The sequence below is a fragment of the Tiliqua scincoides genome, chromosome 1, assembly GCF_035046505.1.
Source record: "Tiliqua scincoides isolate rTilSci1 chromosome 1, rTilSci1.hap2, whole genome shotgun sequence".
NCBI lineage: Eukaryota > Metazoa > Chordata > Lepidosauria > Squamata > Scincidae > Tiliqua > Tiliqua scincoides.
The window spans coordinates 130,272,279-130,299,951 of NC_089821.1; the positions used below are offsets into that span (position 1 = coordinate 130,272,279).

Below are 27,673 nucleotides of genomic sequence, written 5' to 3' on the forward strand. Positions count from 1 at the left end.
GTACAGTGGATAGAAAGAAATCTGGAAGTGTTTTATCTGAGCAGAATATGGCAATAAAAAGACCTGAAGTAGTTGATTGAACTGTTCCATTCTAGGTAGGGGAATCATAGTTTTGAAGCCTCTCCTGTATTAAAGGACATACATTCAAGTAGAAAATAGCACAACAGGGAGTAGGCTACACAAGAACCTTTCTCCCTGTTGTACACCATTGTTTATTTTTAAAACTTGCATATCATTTATTACATAGAATGGTGCAATCCTATCCCCTTATTGTCAGTGCTTTCCAGTGGGACGTGTGCCAATGGGACGTGTGCTGCATTCTGCAGTTGGGTGTCACTCACAGAGGACTCCTCAAAGTAAGGGAATGTTTGTTCCCTTACCTCAGAGTGGCATTGCCCTTATATCAGTGCTGGAAAGCGCTGACATAAGGGGTTAGGATTGCGCCCGAAGAGTGTTTAAAAAGTGGCACCACTTGCAGATTGTTTCCACTCTAGAGGTCTTCAACACTGCTGAGACATTGTTTTTGCATAATCATTGTTATTATAATTATCATTATAGTAATTATTCCTGCATAATCAGCAGGAAGTGATATTAAAACAGGAGTTCCACACAGCATTTACCGACTGTGCTACCCAGTAATGCTGTTCCTCATAGTCCTTCTATAATGTCTGTAGGGGACATTAAAATATGTTCCATTCAGCAAAGGCCATTCCTAATGCTAACTGAAAGTGTCTAAAAATTCAGCCCATTTTATGGCTTACAAATCAGGGAATGCCTATTAAATGCCTTTGTATAATCAGTTTTGGAAACAGAATCTCTCTCTCTCAGAAAGCTGATTAAATAATGGGCAACCAAAGAGCAATTCAACATAAATTCCTGAGTTGCACTGATGCAGGTAACAAGGGCTAAACCTGCAAACAAGAAACTTTCAATTAAATTAAATATTCTCCTTCAGAACCTCAAAAGTCCTTTGCTAGTCCACATTGGTGCTGGTGCAGCAATTCAATTTATAGTTTTAAAATTGCCTCAAATCAGCTCCAAAAAAATTCAGGGCAATAACACAGAAAACACTGGAATGCAAGGATTTGATGGTATGTCAATTCTACATAAAGAGAGGCAGAAGAAAGCGTGGCAGTTCCAGAGAAAAGTCCCAGTATAGAAACAGCAAGTCTGAAGCCTGGCTCATGATCACCTCCTTCTTTTCTCATCATCCAGCAGCAAGTACCACTGCTGACATACAATTCCAAACATTTCAGTAGAAACTTGTTAAGGTAGTCCTAGGTTTGTAATCTCAAAACCAACTCTGAAAGTTGTCTCTGAAGTTTCCTACACTCTGCAGAAAAGGAGCTTTTTCTATCACTGCATGATGATGATGGCAATTAGTCAACTGGGTGACACCATCATAAGTGGAGCCCCACTGGATCAGGCCAAGGACCCATCTAGTCCAGCTTCCTGTATCTCACAGTGGCCCACCAAATGCCCCAGGGAGCACCACAAGACAAGACACCTGCATCCTGGTGCCACTTCTTAGCACCTGGCATTCTGAGATAGCCCCAGGAGGTTGCATCTACCCATCATGGCCTTTATCCTGTGATCATATGTAACAGTTACTTGGGTGCTTTTCTTTCTCTTCCTTGAGCTCAACTTTGTCCCTTCCCCTGATTATCTTCATCACTCAGAAGGAGAAAGAAAAGTAAGCCTCATAATTAAAAGTAAAGTACTGAACAAAAATGCATGTTTTGAAAGGGTCATACTTAAACCACAAGCTTCTTTGTCTGATGAGAAATCGATTGGCTTTTAAAAATGAAGGTAAACAGATCAAAGGTTTAGAGATTTCAGATGTACACATTAACCACAGCATTTTAAGTTCATGGTTAAACAAACAATATGCTTGTAGAAGACAAACGTAATGTCCAAACAAGTAGGTAGAGGAGTGACAAATTGAAAATTTGAAAAAGAGTGGCAAAATCAAGAGGAGGCACACAAAGAATGCTTTGCGTTTTGTACAATCAATGTCATATGTGTGAATTATGATCACATCTGCAACATGATTCAAAGGGACTAATCGAGGTATTATGAGATGGTCTGGATTTCAGCAGCATTTTGCTCCTCCCTTCCCTCACCCATCAGATTCTATGTGCTATCTTTCCACAACTCTCAGCACTCTCCTGTATCCTGTCACTCTCAGCAGCTCCTGTATTCGATATGGCATTTATTTCTAACACTAAATTTCTGAGAAAGTTGTGGATTGATGGAACCTCTGTCTAATTTTTGATAGATATTGCTTACAAGAATTTATTATCAAGCCCCTCTCCTCCTCCCCCAAACTAGTTAGCTAGAGGCCAGATTGTACAATTCCCAAAACATAGGCTCCATATAAAAGTGAGTGTAGGAGTGAGTATGTTGAATTTCACTTCCTGTTTCTATAGCAGTGGGTATTTTTATGGGGTGGGGTTGCTAGCTCCTTGCCCAACCCTCCTCCTTTATCTAGGCTTGGGACCGGCGATGGAAACCCAAGGACAGCCATGAACTGGATTCCATATAAGAGGAAGTGAAAACCAGGACATCCAAAGATCACATGGAAAAAGATCTTCATTGAAGACCTAATGGCCATCAACCTGTTATGGAATGAAGCCAAGGCTGCTGCAATTGATCAAGTATGATGGAGTGCGTTTACTACCCAATGAGCCAAATGGCGTGGGAGGATCTAAGAAGGAGTGTGTATAAAGGAGGAGTGTATAGGAGTCTCAGGCATGCAGAGACATCCTGTAGACACCTGAGCATAAGTCATTCTTGGAGATAAGTAAAGGGCAGGTTTTGAGCAAAAAATCATGGAATTTTCTGTGACCCTCAGATAAGTCAGGGGGGTTTAAACTTAGTGGGGTTTCTGACTATAGTTTTGTCAGATTTTACATGAAACCAGCAAAGGTCACAAACAAACAAGTACTAGAGCAAATTAAACCGGACATGTCATTGGAAGGAAGAATAACCAAACGACTCACCTATTTTTGCCATGTCATGTAATCAAATTCAATAGGAAAAGCGATTATGCTTGGAATGGTTGGCAGAAAAAGAAAGCCGGATTGTCAAAGGACAAGATGGCTGGACACTATCAAGGTTGACATTAATCAGAACACAGAGGAACTGAAAAAAATGGTTCAGGACCAAAAACTTTGGCACCACTTAGTCCATAGGATATCCGAAAGTCAGATCCAACTGCATACAGCTTGAAGAAGACCCAACACCAGATCCTGAAAAATAACCTACCAGTAATTGTTTTTATTTGTATACATTTTTATTCATTAAATTTTAAAATTCTGGTCTTTACAACCTTTTATAAGCACTGTCACAGTAAGTGCACTGTAAACAACATACCAGTAGAACCATTAACCAAATCCTTCTTTAAGGTGCCTAGGGTATCAACCCAGAGACTCAACATACAACTGGGAGTGTACAATTCAATTCACAGCAAAGAGACAAGCAACAAGGAATGAGTGTCAATAAGCAGCTTTAACCTGTAGGTAAATTTAAGGGCACCTGCTGGAATGAGAAGCAAAGTCAGGAGAAAAGATAGTGCCCACTGGACAGGGCATCCAATGGAGCAGTCAGACTGGGAGCCAGGTCTATTCAGCAGGTACATCTACCCACCCTGGTCTACCCACCCTGCAAATCTCGGCCATGGAGGCCACGAATTCAGCTGGGAGCCCTGGTCTACCTGGAAGGTAGATCAGGGCTCCAAGTTCAGGCAAGAGTCTGTGTCTATCTGCTTTGTTGATATGGGCTCTGGACTTAAGCTTAACACCCTCCCCAAACACTGGATCCACCCCTGGCTCCCAGGCCCCCTTTTTGACCCTTGCAACCCCCAATCATGGCCCTGGTGGGGAATTGGATTGGGACCATAGTGCGGGCAATGGGTTAATGCCCCCCTTCCCTCATACTTTGGGTCAATCTGGACTGGACCCTCATGGTTGCTATTCAGGATAAAAACCCCAAAGTATATCAGCTCCAACCATATGCTTAAAGTAACATGTAGTTTTATCAGAAAACACAGTCTGGATACATATTGTGATATAGAGGAAGAAATAAAGCACCAGAGGAAGGCAAGAGCATGTAGGACAGAAGGATGGGAAAAGCAGAGAGGTATCAGGATTCAGGGGCCAAAGAGGAAGGGTGGGATCAGGGTGGGATCCCACAAATCAGGTGGGATCTGAGAAGGGAAGTCAGAGCAGCACTTTTCCATTGACAAAACTATCAGCCATCTTAATGGCAACGAAATATGCCCAGAAGGCCACAGTCCCTTTTTGCCCCAAAGTAACCACTGAGGAGAAGGAATTGAGCTCTCAAACAGAACACCTTTTGATGCACTGTCTTGAGACCATCAGCTCTCCTCCCAAGAATCACTTCGGAGGGGAAGGGCAGACTCGGCCTTTCTTTGTACCTGAGGTGAATGTTCAGGGAAATAAACTGGGAATAGTCAGAACCCAAAACTACCCTCAGCCTTGTTCAAGTCTAGTTCATTTGCAAGGCTCACACACTACTGAATAATAGTGAAGTCATCACACGGTCTGCTTCTACAGAGCTAGCACAGCACTGCTTGTGAAACTAAGCTGTTGGAGTGGTTGGTCAACAGTGCACAATGACACAGAGAAGAAAGCTCCTCTTGTAATCAAAATGACTTACTATCACCAGGCTGCTTGCTATTAAGACTAAGTGATGTGCATAAGGAATAAAAACTGAGGCTGAAGTAAAAGATCAAACAAATACTTTATGTTCAGTTCTCAAATACTTATTTGTATAGCATCTGGTTTAGGACCAGAGGTTCTAACAGCTTGGAAACATAAATGTATCTTAGTTTATCACTCTTGGTCTGAGACTACTAACTGTAAGACCTCAACAAAGCTCATCCGTCTCTATAGAACTTCAGGTAAAGATAGTTAAACGGTCACTGATGATTTACAGGTTGGTAACTGCTGCCTCATGTAACACTCCTGCTCATGGAATGTTGTGTCACTCTCTGCAGGTCCTACAGCTGATGTTGCCCTTATTTCTAACAAAACTAAGTGAATGCCAAATGAATGCATAGTTCTGTGAACTGCTGTCTAACAGGTCTTCCCAATTTATAGGATGTCAATTTAGCCACAGTTGGCACAAGGCAGGAGGAGGAGGGCCGAAAGGTGTGGCACACTAGGATACAGTTCAAGCAGGGTCTTTCTGACTTTTCAGCTGTTGCTGCAACTAAGCAGCCCCCCCCCACACACACACACACACACGGACCAGAAGAATGATAATTTCACTTTCATTTCTTTATCACTTTCATAAAAGTTTGAGAAAATGAGTAAATGCAGTTCCAGTTTTTTCTAAGTTACAGTGTCTTCAAGGATTTGTAGCCATGTTTGAAATTCAGCCCTCCTTGCCTCGCCACAACTCTCTACACCCAAAGCAAACAGCACATCTCGTTCCTGGATCTTATGTGATTTATACATAAGGAGGCCATTCAGCAAGGGTTGCCTTGCACCACTGGCAGGAAGCAGCCCAACTAGACAGGAAGCAATGAGGACACTCATGTGTCCTTCCTTGTAGAGAAAGATGCAGTAGCGCAAATGCAGCTTAGAGGCAATGTCAATCCTAGTTCCATCTTCACCTATTTTCCCTCAAAATGATTCTCAGACTGTGGGGCAGGACCCTGTTAGGCCTAAGTTTACAAAGTTCCACTTATCCCTGTCTAGGATGACCTCTGAAAGGTTGCTTGCTCCAGATCAAGGCTACTCCCAGAGATCTTTTCAAATGATGCTTTATTTGCCTGGGCATCGAATGAACACGTTTGCTTAAACCCTCAAGATCTGTTCCAAAGCAAAACAGTGCATGGATTTATGAAAAGTGCTGTCTGGAGACAAGAGGAAAATATTGAGTAATCAGCATAGCTGCAGGAGGAAGGCAGTTACACTGTTTATCAAAAACTTACTCTCACCAGTACAGACAGCTGTGCTGTGTCACCTCCATCCCTCAAGAACCACCACATGCCTTCTTTCATTCATAAAACCCGACACTGGACAGCTTTTAAAAGAGGTACTGGCTTGACCGCAGATTGATTCTACACATGCCCAGAAGTGCATACGGCAGGGAGGGGAGCAATCTCCTGCCTCAAGCTGTTTCAAAGAGCTAGCAGGATATGGTATTTTCTCTCCTCTGTTTGCTTAGACTTGAGATGGGAAACAGCCCACCCAAAGGATAAATTCTCAGAAACAGGAGATTAACTGGAAAGAACTAGAAATAGTTACTCTGGTAGAAAACTTGGAGCCTCATTCTCACTAAGGTGGCCACCTGTGTCTGGGCTGTATCACTTTATAGTGCAGGTGAGGTCTGTGCCTCAAATGACAAATGTTCCTCTGTAGAAAACGTGGCCCTGTTCATAGAAAGTTCAATGTTAAGGATGATGCCAGCATATCTTTTTATCTCAGAATGCTTTTTTTTATGTGAAAGATTTTTTCTCTTTCTGAAGGAGCATAGTTGTAAGCTCCCCTGCTACACTCTGGAGCAGTCCAGTCTGGTCACAGGTGTACCACTTCAGTGAGAACTAGGCCTATATTGGGGCCCAAGCATCTCTAAGGGCCTCCATTTAGAACAAATTGGCTTTTTCAATAGCAGCAGCAAATTCAATAGCAACAATAGCAAACCACACTGCAGGGGCAGACCTACAAAACTTGTGACATCAAATTGAATGATCCATTCAGCTGTGTCCCACCCTTGGCGATTCTATAAGGCAGCTCCCTCCATGATTTCCAATCTTGTACAGCTTCTTTCAACTGCTTTATATTTTGGGCATTGTCTGCTTTGATTACATCCAGCCAACATGTTCGTTGGCTCCCTCACTGTCTTTTGCCATTGACCATTCCAAGCATAGTCTTTCTACATGGCCAAAGTAACTAAGTTTTATTATTTTGACAGCAACTGTTACCCTGCACATGCCCAATCTTGTCTGATCTCGGAAGCTAAGCAGGGTCAGGTGTGGTTAGTATTTGGATGGGAGACCGCCTGGGAATACCGGCTGCTCTAGGCTTATACCATAGTCTTTTGAGACTGAAGGTTGCCAACCATTATTTTGCCTTCCAGTGACGTGTCCAGTTTTATGTGCTGCAGCACTTTTATTCATTATTTTTGCAGTCCATGGGATGCGCAAGAGCTCCTTTAACACCATAGCTCAAAATAATCAATTTTTCTTCTGTCCAACTTTTTCATTGTCCAATTTTCACAGCCATATGTAGTTATGGGGAACATGATAGTACAGTCTAATCTACAGTCGGTTGTTAAGCTGACATCCTTACTTTTCCATATTTGATTGTGATATACTTGTGACATGCTAAGAGCAAATACAGTCCACTGGGTTTACAACAACAGGCAGATTGTCTCACATTTGGTAGGCTACAGCACATGTCTGGTAAACTGGATTCAGTTTGATGGGGCAGCTTACTTCTGGGGCATAGGTGACCTACTACTGGGGTCGAGTAATTTTGGCCTGAAAGTGTAAGTTTCCATATTTGAATTGTACAAATACATACTGGGTCTTATGGAGAAGAGCTGGACTGTATTCCACTACAGCTTTAATCCACTTTCGATACGCTTCTATTCCCCCAACACATTCCGGGGGGGGGGGGGGCTGTAGTTTGTTAAGGAATCCCAGAGCTGTTAGAAATACTCTTAACAATCTACTGTCACCAGAATGCATTGGAGGAGTAGAAGTACATTGAAAGTGGATTACAGTTGTAGTGGAAATGCAGCTCTGGATAGGCTGAGATTGAGGTACCCACATTTATTTTGTTTCGCACTGTGTAGCTTTGTCATGGCCAAGGCCCTGGGGATTCTCTCCCGGTCCCCTCCTCAAGCCTGGAAACAGCAGCAGTGAGGGGCAAGCGTCAAGCTCTCCAACATCCCTCTGCTGCAGTTTTGGGGCATATCTTGTACCTTATGGTGCAATTTGTAAAAGGGTAGCTCTCACTTATTACCCAGCCTTCAACCACAACATACGGAGTAGTGGACATTCTCCTAGCAATAAGAATAAAGTTGAAACTCCATTAAAACCATAAGCAGTACAAAAGGAAACAATCAGGGACAATACAAAGCTGTCAGCCTTGTAACTGTGGGAATTAAATGGTGGCCTTCGCAGCAAAGGTAGAATACTGCTGAGCAGTTGTTTCTGAATAAAGGAGGCTGTGTTGGCAAGCCAGGCTGAGATTGTGTCCTGTGTTGCAACAACTTGCTTCTGGAAATTAGTTGGAGGAGTGTCAAGGTGAAAAGACTAAACTTGAAAGGCGTTCCAGCCTCAGCTCCTGGATGTGGTTCCTTAAAAATGTTCATCACAGGAGGCATGCTTGTCACTCGTCTGGGTTGCTGAACTAGAATATACAATTTAAGGGTCTGGTCTGCAGTTTCCTTTTTTATGAGCTGTGGTGTCTGATTTTCCAGCATATCCTCTGTCTTGGAAAGGGCACATTCATGTCTGGCCTCACCTTGTCTGACACACAACATGCAGCAGAGAGAGAGAGAGAGAGAGAGAGAAAACACCACTTTGACAGCCACCATGTGGGAGAAGAGTAAGAATTTTGAAAATAGCTTCTGCATCACTACAGACTGGGAGACATTCAGGGAAAGGATGAAAGCTGCCCAAGATGAAAGCCTCACTATATTAAAGGTAGTTAAATAGGGCCATTTCTCTTGAGTCAAGAATTTGACGGGATAGATGGAAATGAGAAGAGAAATTGTGTTTCATATACTTGGGCTTCATATTAATGTTTTTCAAGATCTGTACTAAAAGGTAACTTATGTAAATTTAAATCAGACATCACACTAAGCTATGGTTTTCATTAACCATGGTTTGAACTTCCAGGCGTACAACAATTTATAGCTTGGCTACGTCATCTTCCAGCTATTGAGCACTCCGGTGAATCTCATAGGGCCAAACTACATGTTACATAGAATGTGCAACATGACCATTTGGTTTTTTTGTTTCTCTTTTGTTTCTGCAGCTGACAGTGGCAATGAAATGGGGCAGCAATGTGGCAGTGGTGAGAGGGCTTTAGGACTCTGTCCCAGCCACAGCCCTGATCCTGATCACACAAAACCTGCATGCTATTTTAGTTGGAAAAAAGATTCCATTGGTTTTAGGTTGAATTCCCCCCCCCCCCATTAAATTAGTATATTATGATCAGGATCAGAACCAAGATAGGACGAAGTCCTGCAGCCCTTCCACGCTTGCTATGGTTCTGCTACATTTTGGTGTCCCTCCTCAATGGCTTTTTTAAATCCCCTCCCCCCAAATAACAGATTATGTTAAGCATTCCACATTAACATGAATGTTTGACCCAGGTTTCCCTCCTTCCTGTCCAAAATAATTTTCATGCAGTTCAAAAATTCATGACATGCAAAAGCTGTATTATGTCAGTTGATACAAAAAAGTGATCAAAAACAATGTGAAAAATAAAGTGAATAGTCCAGGCTCTTCCACAAGAGACCCTGATCAAGCTCATCCATTTCTCATCCCCACAAGACTCCACTGATGCCTTTCAGAGAGTGGTCACCCATGTTTCAAAAATGAAGGAAATTGTTCTTGAAAGTGGGGCCCCTTTCTTGACATGTTTTCAATATTTTATAAAGGGTGCTATGTGAGAAAATATTCAATATGACACTCTTTGCAGGGACATCACTGGGGCAAAACTACATGAAAATTTGTGTCTGAAAATATCAGTACAGCACAGCAGCCAGTCTGGTCCCCAATGGAAAAACAAGCCTCTCTGAAATTATTCAAAGGTACTGTCAAAAACAATGCAGGCTTTGAAATGCAATGGAATGTGACTATAAGCAACAAAGCATGTGCGTGCACACAAGGAAAATGCACAGGTCTGTTGTAGCAGTGAATGCTATGCATGCAGTTTACAATCACATACCACTGTGCAGTGCCAAATTTTCCTTTTTAAAAAAAGCTCTGTTTGATCCATAAAGCAAAACTAGGTGGAAGAGCAGGAAATCCATGATCAGATGGGGGGGGGCATTAAAGCTCACACACCCACACATACACATGCACATGTAGTGGGAATGAGCTTGGGGCCAAGATTCTGGAGAAGGATGAATTCATTAGTCCTGCCATGCCATTTTACCGTGAGCTAAAAATCTTCCCCCGCTGAAGCTACTGTTTGCTTCTGAGTACCTGCATGTTTTCCCCATAGGGCAATTAGCAGCTGGGGCAGATTTTAAATCTGGAAAATGGGCTAGGGGAATTTAACAATATTTTATCCATGTTCAAGGTCCAAGCATCTACTTTTAACTTCTAAAAAAAAGAACCATATGAGAATCAACCACTGATCTCCCTTGATCACATCTAGGTGAGTCCTGATGAGTAAACTGGCTTCCGAAAGGTAAACTAACAACCATAAATATGCTTGCCAATTCAGACATCTGCCAAACCATACAGAGTTAGTTATAGGATTTATTTATTCTATAGAATTTTAGAATTTATTTATTCTAGCAATTTTATTTAAGAAATTTATAAACTGCCCTTCATCCAAGGGATACCAAATAGTGCATCATATAGTGTACAAAATACCATATAGTGTACATAAATAAAACATTACAATACCATCAAGTAAAACAAAACAAAATAAAAAACAGCATATTAATGCATCAAAAAAGCAGCAGCATCTAGAAGTACTGAACCATCCACAGCAGCTAAATCAATTCAAACGGACAAGTCGACATTCAACATCATTAAAAGACCCATGAGAAGAAGAAAACTGGCTCAGTCTTTAAAAAAGCAGGTGAGGCATCTGAAGAACTTCCCTGGGGAGGAAGTTCCACAAGCAGAGTATCACAGCCAAATAAAGATCTCTCCCTGGTAGCCTCATGACTCACTTCCAAAGGCTCAGATTTGTCACACTAAATTTTAACTAAGATTCTTTAACCGTGGTTTGATTTGACACCTGTACTGAGCAATAAAGTCATTGTTCCTTAACACAGTCTAGTCACTCTTCTGTACACAGGGAGATCAGATTATGGTAAACAAAGGGTCAGTTTAGATGATACTTGATTCTATCATCTGGAGCAGCCCCACATGTTTAAGAATATGTGTACTAACAGCATACCCAGACCTCCTGGCCTCTCCCCTCACTTTCCTTGTGTGTTTCTCTAATCAAGCGAGGTGAGGTGTAGATCCACCTAAATTGCCCCTTTAAACACAGTTATGCTTACTCCCTACACAATTAGAGAGACTTATAAGGAAGTAAAGATTTGGGACAAGATGTGCATGCACCGTAAAGCATATGTATCTTTAAATGACTGGGGTCTGTTCAAGTAATCAAGTATTATCTGAATCCATCCAGAGTAGATTTTCCCCTACATGCACTTGCACTGGTGCGTATATATTGGAGAAGCAATTCTGATCCTTGCCAGTAGTTAGAGAAAATGAAACTGGGAATCACTACCATTTCTTAGGTTCAACAGATGCTTAACTTGACATGTTTGTCTTTCTTACACAGCTGGTATGACCATGGAACAGCTTCACTCTAGCTGAAAAAAAATCAGATGATGAGTTGCACTGTATTGCAGGGACAATAACATAGAAAAGACATCACCAGAAGCCACCAGAGGCAACCATTATGGGATAAAAGTAACCTGAAGTAAACCAGTCCCAAGACACTGGGAAACAATAAAAACAGGCTGATCATACTCAATATTTTGGATATATACAGGATGTTTTAGAACCAGAGTTCATACTGCCACGATGCCTGTTCATTCCCGTTTCCAGCAAAAGGAGGAAAAGGGGCGTTATTGTTTGTTGATTAATTCAAAGAAAATAGGTATCGCTATTGTTAATCTCCTACTTCCATACAATCCAGCTCGTCCTCTTAGGTAATCAGAGAAGGCCTTTTTACAAGTGCCGCCGCCTAAGGAGGTACGTGGGGCGGCGGCAAGAAATAGGGCCTTCTCAGTAGTGGCACCAACATTATGGAACTCCCTTCCCCTTGACTTGAGAATGGCTCCCTCTCTTGAGACTTTTCGGTGAGGCCTGAAAACCTTTTTGTTTAATCAAGCCTTCTGAGCTCATGGCCTTTTAAACATCTTTTCTATATCTTTTAGTATTTTTTACAGGCCTGATTCCTCTATGATTTGCTGCATTTTGCTCTTTTTATCTGACTTTTTACCTGACTACTGTTTTTATGGGTATCTGTTAATGTGTTTTAATATGTTTTTATTTGCGGTTAAATTATGTTTTTAATCTGTTTTTAATATGTTGTAAGCCGCCCTGGGTCCCTTTGGGAAGAAAGGTGGGATATAAATAAAGTTTGTTGCTGCTGTTGTTGCTGTTGCTGCTGTTGTTGCTGCTGCTGCTGCTGTTGTTGTTGCTGTTGTTGTTGTTGTTGCTGTTGCTGTTGCAGCATGAGTGAAGATTGGAAGTTTGCATGCTCGCCATTCAAATATTAGTCCAGCCAACAGAATTGACTCATCAGTATTGTTTCATAATTGCAAAGTGTGCAGCCCACCTCCCACCGTACCACTGCAAGATGTGATATTACAGATCAAGATACAGTATTTTGCTTGATACAAACAATTCCTGAACTTGTATCAGCACATCAAATGCAAGTATGCATATCCATACCAAAATGGTATGTTGGTAAGACTCAGGAGAACTGAAAAAGTTACTCAAGATTATAGATACTGGGAAAGGACTTCTATTCATGGGCTTCTCTGGGACTGAAGGAACTGCTCACTGTGATATGTGCTGGTGTGTTCTGGGAAAGTATTTACCTGTTTTTTCATCATGCTCTGTCTGGAGGAGCTGGAAGAGGTAACTATAAAATAGAATCGCATTTGCAATATCATATCTGCACATGAAAATGCCCACTAAACCATTTAGAGATTAACAATATGTTGTGATTATGCTTCTAAATAGCTATAGATCCATAAAGTACTCAAGGTTCAAGTTTTCCCAAGCTTCAGATTTTTAGGTTCATAGGAGTGAAAGCAAAGAGTGAGCCATGCGTTTCTGAAGAAAGTTCCAATGCAGAAGGCCAAAGTCTAGGAAGTATGAAGGGATGTGTGATTTCACTGGTTTGTAAAATACAACTAGGCATAAACATCACCAAGATTTAGGGTTGGGGTGAATATGCCTGACATTTCCATGCTTATATTATAAATATGGCTACCCCTAAGAAATTAAAAGGTGGGCAGGGTGATTGTTACAATAAGTTCCCCTGCCCTTTTCAAGTTAATTAAGTTACAATTTTGGAAATGAACCACTTAAGCAGAAGTTACTGCCTACTTTATTCGTGATCTGGGAAATCACATCAAAGTGAATTATGGCTTAGGATTTCTTGGTATCATGACAACTAGAAGGTCATAAATGACTGGATCCAATGATATACAAACATTGCAAGGGAACACACTTGCTTAGTATTTATTATGAAGGTACTATTGCAATTCATCCATTTAATTGTTAGCGCCCTGATTGCCACCTCTCAAGTCCTTGTTATGAAGAGCATTGGGGAGGGGATAAAAAAACTTGAGTGATAATGTTTATCATTTCATTGAATCACAGAGTTGGAAGGAATCCACAAGGTCATCTAGTCCAACCCCGTCTGTAACAGGAGATCCTCCTACAGCATTTCCAGAAGGTGTCAAGCCTCTGCTTGATTATCTCTATGGAAGGGGAATCCACTAACTGCTTGGTACGTAAAATTCAGAATTACTGAATTTTACGAAGTTGCATTAATTATCATTAACACATGTCAGTGAAATGACACCTGGCAACTCTTACTCCAGAAAGATGGGGGAGGGGAGAAAAAGTGATGGGAAGGAAGATAGAAAAGGGTTGAACCAACATGTCCTGAGCTGCCTTGAATTACCAAAAGCAAGCACCTTGCACAGCAAGGGCTGCTCTTATCACCCCATTCCAACAGTACCTTCCAACACTACTTCCAACACTTCCAACAGTACATTCCAACACTACTGAAAAGAGTAAATTTAATTGAGTAGTAATAAATCTCTTTGGCGATATGCACTACTAGAATTTGTTAAGCATCTTACCCTCAGTCACTACCACGAAGATGGTAGGTCCAGCTGTTCTCATTTCCATTACTTGCACAACATTTAAGCTGCCCTATTTGCAAAGGATACATTTTTCCTACAGAAACACAGGTGCTTGATCTGCACTGCCATCTACAGGTGATGATAGGGCAATCCAACAAATATATATTAGAAAGAAAACCACCTTATTTGGTATTAGTCAACAGTTAAAACTGGAACCAAGAAAAGTCTACAAAGTAGTTATGAAACGCAGAGAACTCTCAAGTAGCAGTCTTGAATTGATTCGAAGATGTAACTCCAAAAGAACTTACTTCTCTTTGGGCTTAGCATAGACAGCTGCACATGAATGTTGGGATTCAGCTAATGATATTCCTTCCTTTTCCAGACTGTAGCATTTGGTAGCTCTTTCAGAAAAACAAAGAAATGCCACATTTTGTTTATCTAAGGGCCCAGTCCTATCCAAATTTCCAGCACTGATGCAACAGCAATCCAGCCCTGAGGTAGGGGAACAAACATACCCCTGCCTTGAAGAGGCCTCTGTGACCCCCCCCCCCCCCTGAAAACAGGATGCAGTGTTCACCCAATTGGCACAGCTACATCAGCACTGGAAAGTTGGATATGATTGGACCTTGAGTCTCAGATTTTTTCCTTTTGAAAAGCCTGCTAAAATAGAAGTTTCAAACAAACAAATAAGCAAACAGACAAATTAAGAGCTGTAAAGAGCAAACATGACAAAGTTCTGTTTAAGAACAACAGGAAAATTTATATGGGAAAATGGTACTCTGCATATGCGTGCAACTGGCTGTAAAATTCTAGGATAGTATAAATTAGCACAATAAGTATTACAGCCCACTCCTATCCTGCACTGGAATAGGCAGGCCAACTGGCATGCACTGTGTCTAGAGATTTCCCCCCCCCCCCCATTGAGCATGGTAGCCACTTCAATGGGGCTACTCAGATCTGTGCCAGCAAAATCTCTGGTACAGATCCAAGTAGCCCAGTATAACACGGGGCTGCTCAGGAGGGGAGTTAGGATATGGCCTAGGTCACTCATGCCGGTCCCAACCCATTCCTAGCCCTGGTCCGCCCACATCCCCACCCCGAAACAGAAACACCCCCATTCTGCTCTCCAGCCAATTTCCCCAACCCTGTGTCAGCCTCCCTAGGCCAGCATGAGCTCATCCTTTACAGGCCTGACTCTAGCATGAGGAGGCCGGAGTACATCCTCACGCCAGCCTCCCCAGCTCACAAGGAGGCCCAAATGTACCTTATGGCATGTTTGTGATACTCCTGGGCCAGCTTGTGCTGATCAATTGTGGTTTGGATTGTTCTCAGTAAATGAGGCAACAGTGCCATCTAGTGCTCAAACACTTTAAGTGCACTATAGTCTATAAGCTACTGGTTATACCTTGCGCTTTCATCTGGCTAGGGACCAGAGCATGAACAAAAGTAAAAAATGGATGAGTGTCAAACTATAACCTTATTTGGTTATGTGAATGCATGTGAAACCTAAATAAACAGAAATAAAATAAAAATCAACATAAGAATGTCAACGAATGTTGTGGAAGATTGGATGAAATCAGATGAAAGAGGAAAGGATATGGATGAAATTTTAAATGTAGTTATAATTGAAAACGGCTGAAATAGAAAAGTGATGAAAATCAAGGTATTGCTGTACTGGAATTCTTATGGAAGGAATTACATAGCTGTTGAGGCGGTATGCAAGTTATTCTTTACGTAACTGTACTTATATACCAATAACCTGCATAAAATCTTGGCATATTTATAGAAGTGACTCTGTAAATGGACTTAAGCCATCTTGACTTCAAGAAGCATTGAAGAATTCTTACTAACCTTGTGTAGCTGTCTCCATGACACACTGACATTTTTACATTTCTTATTCTTCCTTAGAGCATTCTTAAATGGTCCCAAACGGATCTTTTGATATATTTGCACTTACCTGCAAGAGTAAGTGCAGCATTGTTTGCACTGTGAAAGAGGAGTTTAGGGTGGAGGATGAAGAATTTGTTCCACCTCTTCTGCTTATTTCTGTTCTTTCTCCACTCTCTCTACTGCTGCCCATGTTGTGGAAACATACTGCCTTCATAGCCTTGTACTGCATGAACAGCAATGCAGCCTGGCCTACAACCAGGTAAACACTTTAGCATATCAAAGATGGGACAGAGATGATAGTTTGTAGTGAGATCATTCACAGCTGTCTTGTCTACTTGAAGCACATGGGAAACTGAAAACAGTGCCTTTCACAGTACAGTGGTGAACCTGAACTACCATGTAAAAAACACAGGTAGCATTCAGTTGGTTTTTTAGTGTTGGCAAATGTCCCTCCAATGCCATTAGGACACACCCCAGCCCTTTCTCACCATGATCAGAACAAATGGCAGTCTCTCCTCTAGGAAATATGTTTAAAAAGTGGGGGGGGGGGAAATGCAGTCAATAACAAATACATTTCCCCTAAGTAGGGGAAATAAAGGCCACCTTCTAGTCAAATTCTTGGCAGCTATCCCTCATGGCTTTGTGGCAGCCTGGCATTGCTCTGTGGTGTTCAAACCAGTCACTCCTAATAAGTGACAGATGCAAACACATGCCTCCTTACATCTGGTGGGGAAAGGAAAGATTCCTTTTACTCTCAATCCTACATCAGAGAGAGTTCGTACCCAAACAAGGTCAGTAAGACTTTCCTTCCTCTATTAACACTTTACCATCCTGGATGCAGGGCCACAGCTCTTTAGGAGAACATCTGCTTTGCATGCAGGATGTTTCAGGGGCTTCTGAGCTCAGCAGAGGCAAAAGACATCTGTCCCGGTCTCTGCCGAGCTCAGACTAAGCTCGGCAGGCAAAAATAAAATACAACTTCTGGTTTAATGGAGAAACCAGAAGTGACATTCTTAATGCCTAATGTGCTGGGAACCCCCGGACACGATTCACAGATATGGGATCTGCGGATATGGGGGCTCCCTGTATAAGGAGGCTTCTTATGTAATCCTTTACATGGACATAAATATTTTTCAAACTGTGGACATAGCCCTAGGGCATCTGAAGGTAGGCATGAGGTTCCAGGAAGAAAGGATGTCAAAACAGGTAAAGCCTTTCTCCCCCACCAGCCAAGACCTGGACAGACTGAATGCCCCCTAGCAGTGGAAACTAGAGCTGATTGACAGGAGATCTGTGGTGTTGATTGTCTCTTATTGGAAGACTAGAATAGCTGATTAGGTTTCCCTATGCATGGTTGGGGGCAGGAAGTGAGACACTTTTATTGCCACTTGCAGATCCTAGCCCATAGCAGCAGCATGTGGTCGACACAAAAAAAAATTTGTACATTCAGTTATGGAACAGCTGATCATGTTGGGGGGGGGGGGGAGAAGGTAACAGAACTTTAGAATTCACCCAACCCTGGGATAAAAACATTTGACATGCAGGAACATGCGTATGTATTAAACAAACATAAAATATGGACATGCCTGCTGATTTTAGAAAAATGCATATAAGATAACAGCCCCAGGCTGCCATCCTAACCACACTGATAGTAAGCCCCATTGAACAAAATAGGACTTACTTCTGAGTAGACCTGGTTAGGATTGTGCCCCCAGTCTCATAAAGTAGTACACAACGACTGGAATAATACAATCCATCAATATCCTTGGATAAAAGTGGAAGACTCATCTGGTCTCATGTTTTCATCACAACTGACCTGTTTTACCAGAAGTCCACACTTCAAAAAGGGAGAGGGGAAAATCAAATCGAACCTTTGTATTTATTAAATAGAGGTATCAATATATAGAATCAATATGTAGAGCTTTTTCCTAGGAAAAGTGACCAAAAAAACCATTTACAGTTCATACAAGTGGTGAATAGCACTGGTGATACACATTAAAAATTTATATCTTACTATTTTGTTAGCTGTGTTACGACCACAAAAATCAAATGCCATCTGATGAGAACAGATTTTTCTTTTTTTTAAAAAAGAGTGATGAACCATCACCACATCTGTAGTTTAAAATTACTGTATTGCTCATTACCAGATTGAAACAGCAAGATATTATATTTGAGTCATATTAAAACAGTTTGCATTATTAGGCTCTGTTAACATAATATATGCTTCTGTAAAGTCAGTACATTTGTTCAAACAGTTAAGATGGTGAAAAGCAGACAGATGTGCCAAACCTCATTCATCTCAATTACTGAACGCTCAGTGTAAGCAAACCTTTAGGAGACCAGAATGTTTGAGTTTAGCAGCTTACTGAGAATTGTATACAGATAAAAATAGCAGTTGGAGCACAGGAAGCATCTGGAATTAGTAGTCAATTCACAAAATCTAAGACACTTACAGTTTTTTTCCTATAAAGTAAGGCTCATGTTTGCTTTACAAATACAACATCTTAAAATAGATGCATATGCAAAGATTTCAAAATGGATTCATGCTTGGTTGGGGAAGCTCAATATGAAATAATTAAGGTGGATTTTTAGATCCCTAGTGGCAAAATGTCAGCTTGGAAGGAGTGGAATTTGATCTGCTGCTTCTTCACCTGCTAACAGTACTACTTAAAGACACAACAAGACTCTCCTTCCTCTGCTGCTAGGAAGTAATGTCCAATATGCATTGACAATCCCCACAACATTTAACCCAAATTGACACGTAACTCTTCTACATCTGCGAGACAGAGGATCTTTGATTGCATAGATGAGCATGAGGAGTTTGGCTGGCACAAGCCACAGCATTCTTCCAAAAAGGACTTGATGAAATGGCAGCTTTAAAAGAAGTCAACTTCTCACCCTCCAAAAGTTCACATAAATAAGAGCACATGGAAACAGCCAGTTATAAGAAGGAACCGATCAACACACTGAGTTGTCAAAGAGAAAATTATTTCACCTACAAGAAGCAACGCTTTGTACGGAGGTTGGGGGGGGGCCTACAAATGCAGGAATGCATGTACTTTTGACACTGATAGTACCTGTAAGACTAGCACCAGCGAACTTTACGGCAGAGTCCGATTACTGTCACAGGTCTTCTTATGAGACAAGAACATGTATTGCATCGTCCTACACAGTGCACAACAGGTAACTCAAGATGAATTTATCCTGCACTTCCAAGACATGGGAGTTTTTCTGAATAAAAAATTCACCCTACTCTGGCTAGTTCCTCTGAAAACAAAAATCCATGTCTATTCCAGGAGGAGGCAAGGTGAACCAGTGTTAAGACAGAGAAGAATTGCAGTGGACCATTTTTAGATTGTCTTCATCTTTCGCTGCAGAAATTCTTTTTGGATATGTTATACTGGCAATTCTAAAGAATTCTTCAGCAGCATCAAGAGCGATAAGACGATCCTGCAGAAAAGGAAAGGTGACAGTGTTGGAATGGCAAAAGGATGTACAGAGACAATGATCAATAATGCAGTCAATGGCTCTCATAATTATGAATGCTGCTGAGATAATCCCCTTCGATAGACAGCTCCACCTGCATACCAAAGTGAGCGATGTAAAGCCCTGTGCCAGATCAGACACAATATCTAGAAAGCATTTTCATTCATGGCAGACAACACTGAGCTTGACCAATCATAAACAGAATAGTGTATAACAAGAGAGGAGACAAGGCCCACTAGAATGCAAGCCACTGAACATCACAAGCCTACGCATGTCTACTCAAAAGTAGGCTTCATTGTGTTCAATTAAATTTACTCCCAGGTATGAGTGTATAGGATTGCAACCCAAATTTACTGAATTATACTGATCCTGCATTTCCTTATGAGTAAGATTTGTAGAGGGGAAAAAATATTGAAATTCTGCCTCTAGATAAAATTCAGTATTGATATCTGAAGATACATTCTGCTTCTAGATCAGGGGTGTCCAAAGTTTTTGGCAGAAGGGCCACATCAGCTCTCTGACACTGTGTCGGAGGCCAGGGGAAAAAAAGAATTAACTTATATTTAAAATTTGAATAAATTTACATAAGTTTACATAAATGAATATATTAAAGATGAACTTATATGAACGAATGAAGGTCTTGCAATAGCTCAATGTCTATAAAAGGCCTTGCACAAAGCAAGGCTGGCCTTTCCTTTGCTGCCGCTGCTGCATCACAGATGTGAAAGAGCAAGCAGTGGAGGGAGCCCTCATCCCACAGCTCACATGAGAGGTCAAACAGTCGCCGTCACGCTGAGAGAAGTTGCGTTGGGCCAGTGTGGGCTTCAACAAATCTTCGGAGGGCCAGAGGCTCATTGGAGACATTGAGGGTAAGTATTGCAAACACAGATATGGAAACTAGGAATAAGTGGGCAGTGCAGGCTAGGAACACAGCCCATAAAAGAAAGCAAAGTGATGTGGGGAAACACTGATGGCATGGTTTCTAGAAGCCAGAGACAATTCCCCTTCCAGGTAGATTCTTAGCTTTTAACCATGCTAATCACACATTTCTAAAGTGTTCTGTGCAACTAGGAGAATTAGAAATCCTATTTTCAAAAATGAAGATGAACAATTGTGAGAAATTCTTTGCTAGACACCTAAACATTATTCATTGTATTTTGACAATGAACTTGTAAGACTCACACTAGCCCGTTCAGTGGCAGCAACTATGTTTTTCCTCATTTGAGAGGGAGTATCCTCTCAATGTTAGGCTGTTAGGCCCATTACCTGAGGGCCAGTCCTGCTTTTTGAACATTAGTCTATCTGGTTGGTTTGTTTTTTTTAAAACACTGAATTTGACTTTCATGGTCCCTAACTGACAAGCCATCCTTGACAGCGTTTTCAAAAGAAACAAAAATCAAAGATGGAGAGAAAAAGACAGGGATTAATTACCACCACAAAGAGGTATCTCTCGGAAAGCTCCCAGTTTATTGGGAAAATAGTTGTCTCCTCAGACAGCTTCAAGAGGATCTCACAGGCTTTGCTCATGTTCTGAGAATCACTGACGATGCTTCGCTTAGTCACTGACAACAGGGTATCTGCTTCTTTCTGGAAACCTGGAGCAGAAAGATTTTTAGTTCCATTTTAGCAAACTCCCATTCTGGAAAAATCTTGGTTGCAGAGAAATTGCTGCAAAGAAACAAAAGTGGCTCAAATCCAACTTACAACCCAACATGGGAGATCAGTGACCCTACAGAGCAATGTAGCATAGTAATTAACAATGACAACTTAGGTATTTCATGCCTATCACCCCACACTGAGAGGATGTCTTTGTTCTATGCGCCTCTCGTGCACCCTGTTTGATTAACATACATGAGAACAGGATCAAGGGGCTTTTGAAGTCCAGTGCTCAAAGAATTTGCTCAGGGAAGTTAATCAGAGAAAGGAAAGCTAGAGACCGCATCCCTTAGAAGCTGAGGGCCTATCATCTTGGACAATTCACTGGCTTTTCACCCCAAACGACTAGTGTTAAAACAGGCTTGTGTACAGCCTATGAATGCTGAAAGCACAAGTCCCTTTACTTTACTTACTTACTTACAGGTACTGAAAAAACTCCACAGTCAGGTACTGAAAAAACTCCACAGTCAGGGAATTAGAGGACAGGTCCTCTCCTGGATTGAGAACTGGTTGGAGGCCAGGAAGCAGAGAGTGGGTGTCAATGGGCAATTTTCACAATGGAGAGAGGTGAAAAGCGGTGTGCCCCAAGGATCTGTCCTGGGACCGGTGCTTTTCAACCTCTTCATAAATGACCTGGAGACAGGGTTGAGCAGTGAAGTGGCTAAGTCTGCAGATGACACCAAACTTTTCCGAGTGGTAAAGACCAGAAGTGATTGTGAGGAGCTCCAGAAGGATCTCTCCAGACTGGCAGAATGGGCAGCAAAATGGCAGATGCGCTTCAATGTCAGTAAGTGTAAAGTCATGCACATTGGGGCAAAAAATCAAAACTTTAGATATAGGCTGATGGGTTCTGAGCTGTCTGTGACAGATCAGGAGAGAGATCTTGGGGTGGTGGTGGACAGGTCGATGAAAATGTCGACCCAATGTGCGGCGGCAGTGAAGAAGGCCAATTCTATGCTTGGGATCATTAGGAAGGGTATTGAGAACAAAACGGTTAGTATTATAATGCCGTTGTACAAATCTATGGTAAGGCCACACCTGGAGTATTGTGTCCAGTTCTGGTCGCCGCATCTCAAAAAAGACATAGTGGAAATGGAAAAGGTGCAAAAGAGAGCGACTAAGATGATTACGGGGCTGGGGCACCTTCCTTATGAGGAAAGGCTACGGCGTTTGGGCCTCTTCAGCCTAGAAAAGAGACGCTTGAGGGGGGACATGATTGAGACATACAAAATTATGCAGGGGATGGACAGAGTGGATAGGGAGATGCTCTTTACACTCTCACATAATACCAGAACCAGGGGACATCCACTAAAATTGAGTGTTGGGCGGGTTAGGACAGACAAAAGAAAATATTTCTTTACTCAGCGCGTGGTCGGTCTGTGGAACTCCTTGCCACAGGATGTGGTGCTGGCGTCTAGCCTAGACGCCTTTAAAAGGGGATTGGACGAGTTTCTGGAAGAAAAATCCATTATGGGGTACAAGCCATGATGTGTATGCGCAACCTCCTGATTTTAGGAATGGGTTAAGTCAGAATGCCAGATGTAGGGGAGAGCACCAGGATGAGGTCTCTTGTTATCTGGTGTGCTCCCTGGGGCATTTGGTGGGCCGCTGTGAGATACAGGAAGCTGGACTAGATGGGCCTATGGCCTGATCCAGTGGGGCTGTTCTTATGTTCTTATGTAATGCAGAAAAACAGTAGTGTTAAGACTGCTTTTATTGTTATAGTGCGAAAAAGGAACAATACAGGTGGACTCTGATATCCACAGGGGTTCAATTCCTGAACTCCCCATAGTTATGTGAAACCAGCAAGCGGGTATCCTGTGGATCCAATCTGGTTAACCGAAACTGCGGATATGGGATTTGCGGATTTCCCCCCTGTATTTGCTACTTTTTTCCAGTAACTGATATCCAAATGCGTGCAAATTTTAAACTTAGCTATGAATATTATCCTCTCCCCCAAACCTGAAATGTAACCCCTGGCTTTTCTAGGTTAGCTCCATATTAATCCTTTAATAAAACATAAGAACAGCTTTCAAAAATAGTCAGGCAATAATCTGAGCACTTTGCAACAAAGAGAACATTAGCAGCAACACTTACCGCAGAACATAAGAAGAGCCCTGCTGGATCAGGCCCAGGGCCCATCTAGTCCAGCTTCCTGTATCTCACAGCGGCCCACTAGATGACTCAGGGAGCACACAAAACTACAAGATTCTTGCATCTTGCTGCCACTCCCCTGCATCTGGTAAACTTGTTTCATTGGCTGCTGCAGCCTCTCTATGCATCTTCTTGTTGCACATGCAAAAGACCTTCCAAACTAGATTTCAATCTGCTGCAAGCTTCTGAATACGGCTGCCTTTTCCTCCCATCCTCGCTACTCACCCATTCCCTATCATCTATCAATCTCTTGCATAGCCAAGCAATTTGGAGAAAAAGTGGGCTAAGTCCAAAACATTCAGAACTTTCTGCTCATCTCAGAGAACCTCTTTACAAACGGACTTCTCCCAAAACAATTTGGTGTGCCCTCATAATAATTAGAAGTGGAATTTTTTTTGTGATAACAAAATAAAAACACATAACACTTTCTGCTCTTCTCATTTTTGTAAAATGAAAAACAAAAAACCTAAAATCTGCAAAACCTGTGAAAGAATAAAATCATTCTCTAACACCTCTACTTAACACCTCTACGTGCATGTAGATGCATCTGCTGACACTATATCACCTATATCACCTACCTATTACACTTTTAAAGCAATTAAAATTAATAATTTATAAAAATGCACCCTTGGGATAAAAACACATAGCACCCTTTCTGCACTTCTAACTTTGGAAAACACCAAAATCCATGAAAAAATAAAATCGTTTTCACACACCTCTAATAGTTTCATATACCTCACATATATTTTCTGAATTCGTCAGTAGAAAAAAAGGCCTTCTATGGACTACAGTACTTACTAAAATACTTACCCAAATCTTCCAATATGCCTTTCCATCTGTTCCGCACTTCCCTTCTCATTTGCCGTAGACTGTAGATGTCATAGTTCAGTCTTTGCCATTCCTGCCAAGGAAGCAACTCATGGTCATCTTTATTTCTGAACTCTTCACTGCCCTTCTCCCACACCTCCAGTCCTGTTCATGTGTTTGAGCTCACTTACATTACACTGAAGCAAAATACAGTTCAGGAAAACAATTTATTTAGCAGCTCTATATGGCCCTCGGCTATGGTTCTCTCACCTCATATGATACTCTCTTTAACACTACTAGCACTAGAAAAAGAAAACTAGAAGATGTTCTGATAATAAAAGTGGAAGGGGGTCCCTGTTCTGAGACAAAAACAAAACCTCACCCTGTAAAAGACACCACACAGCAATGTTTCTCCCGCTTACGCCCAAACTCTGACAAACTAATCTTTTTGAGTGGAAAAACTGACCAGTTAACAGGGAAAACCAATTTTTTCACTTCTCCTTGGACCATAAAAACACCTAAGAGTAAACTCCTTTAGGATGAAAAGGGTGCTGAAGTCAGGCACAAAAGAATGTGGGCTTTAACTGAGGGGCTTCTCTCACTTTCTACTGAAGTGGGAGAAAAAAATCTTGGGATTATTCAGAGACCTTTGGGAAAACCTTTCACAACTGAAGGGTCATTCTGGGACATTTCAGAAATAATTACACATAAGCACAAATGAAGCCTGAGAGCAGTCAAAACAGGGAGAGGGGCATTTCACAGATATTTTCTTCTCCCCATAAATAGCAATTGTGGAAGGATGAAAGGGGCCAAGAGTCCTACAGTATAACAATGCCCCTGGCACACTCGACCTCTCCACTGCCAACCCCAGACATTTAGGCAGCAACACTCCAGAAAGCAAGTCTTTTGAAGCCTCAATCAGCTTCAATTTGGCCATTGTTTTTTGTTTGAAAAATAGTCCTTTATCATAATTACTGTGATGTCAGTGACATAAAGTTATTTTATTGGCTACCAGTGGTTCTCACAGCATTTGCCACTGGGACCCACTTTTTAGAATGAGAACCTGTCAGAACCTACCGTACATGATGTCATGACAGGGTGACATCATCAAGCAGGAACATTTTTCACAATCCCAGGCTGCAATCCTACCCACACTTACCCAAAAGTAAGTCCATTAACTATCATTGCTAAAAGAATATACATAGTAGCTTGTTAAAAGTACAGGTTTGTAACATTTCCTCAAATGCAGTCACATATCATGGTAGCATCAAGTCCAATATATTAAAAATAAAACATTGAAATGAATGGGGACCCACCTGAAATTAGCTCATGACTCACCTAGTGGGTCCCAACTCACAGTCTGAGAAACAATGGGCTATGTAATGAGATTGCAAATGAGCTTTGCTTACCCTCCGGGATGCTGTCACATAATCAGATTTGATTGGTTACATGATTACATTTACTAGGAAGACTGGACCATTTTCACACAGCAAAAATGACTCTAAACAGCATTAAAAACTACAGCAACTGGTCCAAAAAAAGGGGGACATTGGTGATCCTTCAAAGAACATTCTCAGAAACACACACTTTTCATACTGACAGTGTTTCTTCCTGAATTTTTAGATCAGTCCTAAATAAAGTTGAAACATAGAACCTATCAAAAGATCAAAATCATTTGAAGAACAGTGCTCTAATCAGAAACAGAAATCAGATTTTTGACTAAGAAGGGAAGTGAACAGTGAGTGGTTCCACAACTAAGTACTTAAGCTCTCCAGTACTTGTGCAGCAGCCTGCCTGCATCTGGATGTACTGTATTAATCTGTGATTAGTTTTCACCACCAGGGGGCATATAAGTCTGTACAGTGAAGTAATTTCACTTTGCATTTCTGCCTTTTTAATTTGGGAAAGTGATTCCGCAAGATTTCTTTAAAACTTTTGGTGTTTACTGAAGGACATCAAAAGCACATACAACTGTGAGATAAAAAATAATATAAGGGGATGTTGGAAATGTAGGCACATCTTAGCATTTTCTGATCAGCTGCCAATGGGGTTTATTTCACCACCATCACTAAATGCGGGACTTGCATTTCCCTTAATATGACAGCAAAGGAGCCTAGCACCAGCCACATTGCCTTGGGCCCAGACTGGACATGCAGAAACCCACATGGAAATGAGTATTTTCCAAGGAATAACTGCAAGTTTGGATACAAAACCCATGTGGGTTTCCTTAGTCGTGAGCATATTCTCATGGAACACACCAAGCATCTTTTTCACTTTTTATTCTGCAAGTAGCAAATCTTACAAATAGCAAACAGGTTTAGAACATATGGTTGCAAAGCTCCAGTGGCTGCCCAATATTCCAGAGTTTGAGTCCTCTGAGAAGATTTCTGTGAGGCTCTGAAGTAAGAGCACCTTAGACTGTCAGCAGAGCACTCCTTTGCCAGAGCTGCCTTCCCCTTGTTTCGAGCAGCTATCTCAACCCCTTGCGAGTGGCAAGTAGGCAGCAAAAGTGGCTTTTGCTTGATCTTTTGCTTTGTGAATCTGGTTGGGATAGGGAGGAGGAGATACCAAGAGAACCAGCAGACAGAGCCCCTCTCATCAGTGCTTCAAACATCTTCCTGCTGGAGAGAGAAAGAAGGAGGGTGTCTCCATTTATATTAGTAGGCCCTTTGCACGCCTACTCAGTAGTAGTAGAATGGGGCTTATTCTCAGGAAAATGTGCATAGGATTGCAGCCCAATTTTTCAAACTATTGCTTCTCCACTTGTATTGGTCTCCTTGCTAAAAGGGCCTGCATTGAATCCATCGCTTCCTTCCACTGTGCAATTCTTTTTTCCTTCCGCTGCTTGATTCACAGAAAGACCATCTTCTAAAACAGGGCTAGAGGTAGATAGATAGGGGTGGACAGGGGTGTGCATATGTGATGGGTGGACAGGTGTGTGCACTCATTAATCTCACCCACTTTCATCCAGAGTTATTTGAAATGCCATAGATTTGGGGCAGGGTGCACTGGTATGTGGCTGTTCACACTCGTACAGATTGGGAGTGGGTGCATTCCTACCCTCATCTGGCACCCCCACAGTAGTTTCTCCTTGCAACAGATCCACTCACAGCTCTTTGAATGCCATCTGCCTGGGGGTTTCACTCAGAACAGCAGTCCGTGGCTGAGGACATGTTCAAAAGAGATGGGCGGCAGAGGCAAGGAAAGCCACAAGCAAGGCCAGCCCAGGTAAACATTGCCTCTCTCTGCCTGGGCTGCCTTGGGTGGGTGATAGAATCACTGTGTTCAGAGGAGCTTACATTCAGGACAGAGTGTATAGGATGGCAGCCCAAGTTGCATAAGCAGTGGTCTAGTGGGAGATGCAGTGGCAGATGGGTGCAAACAAGAGTAAAGCTGTATTTTCCTCCAGCACCTTCTAATCTCAATTTAAGCTCTTTTTACTTAGTTATATACAAAAAAATTATTCTTGGAATTGAGATATCTTTGTTTTTCTCAGCATGGGTGTGAAGGAGTATGGGCAGCTCCTTGGGTGAACGTCCCCAGGTGTTTTGGCAGCTTTGGTGATGATCTTATTTCTGCTTGCTCAGAAGCAAGCCCCCAGGAGTGG

The 27,673-nt window shown here is 41.9% G+C and overlaps 1 protein-coding gene across 1 annotated transcript in view; it reads right to left on the bottom strand.

Moving 5' to 3' along the window:
* Positions 1-17,956: 17,956 nt before the first annotated feature.
* Positions 17,957-27,673, bottom strand: part of MREG (melanoregulin) — a 40,210-nt gene continuing 30,493 nt past the window's right edge. The window contains exons 3-5 of the mRNA XM_066638112.1: positions 24,070-24,160; positions 20,881-21,044; positions 17,957-19,413 (exon numbers count right to left, since the gene is read on the bottom strand). Of these exons, the coding sequence (XP_066494209.1) occupies positions 19,282-19,413; positions 20,881-21,044; positions 24,070-24,160 (387 nt within the window). The 3' untranslated portion in view covers positions 17,957-19,281. The remainder of the gene's footprint in view (positions 19,414-20,880; positions 21,045-24,069; positions 24,161-27,673) is intronic.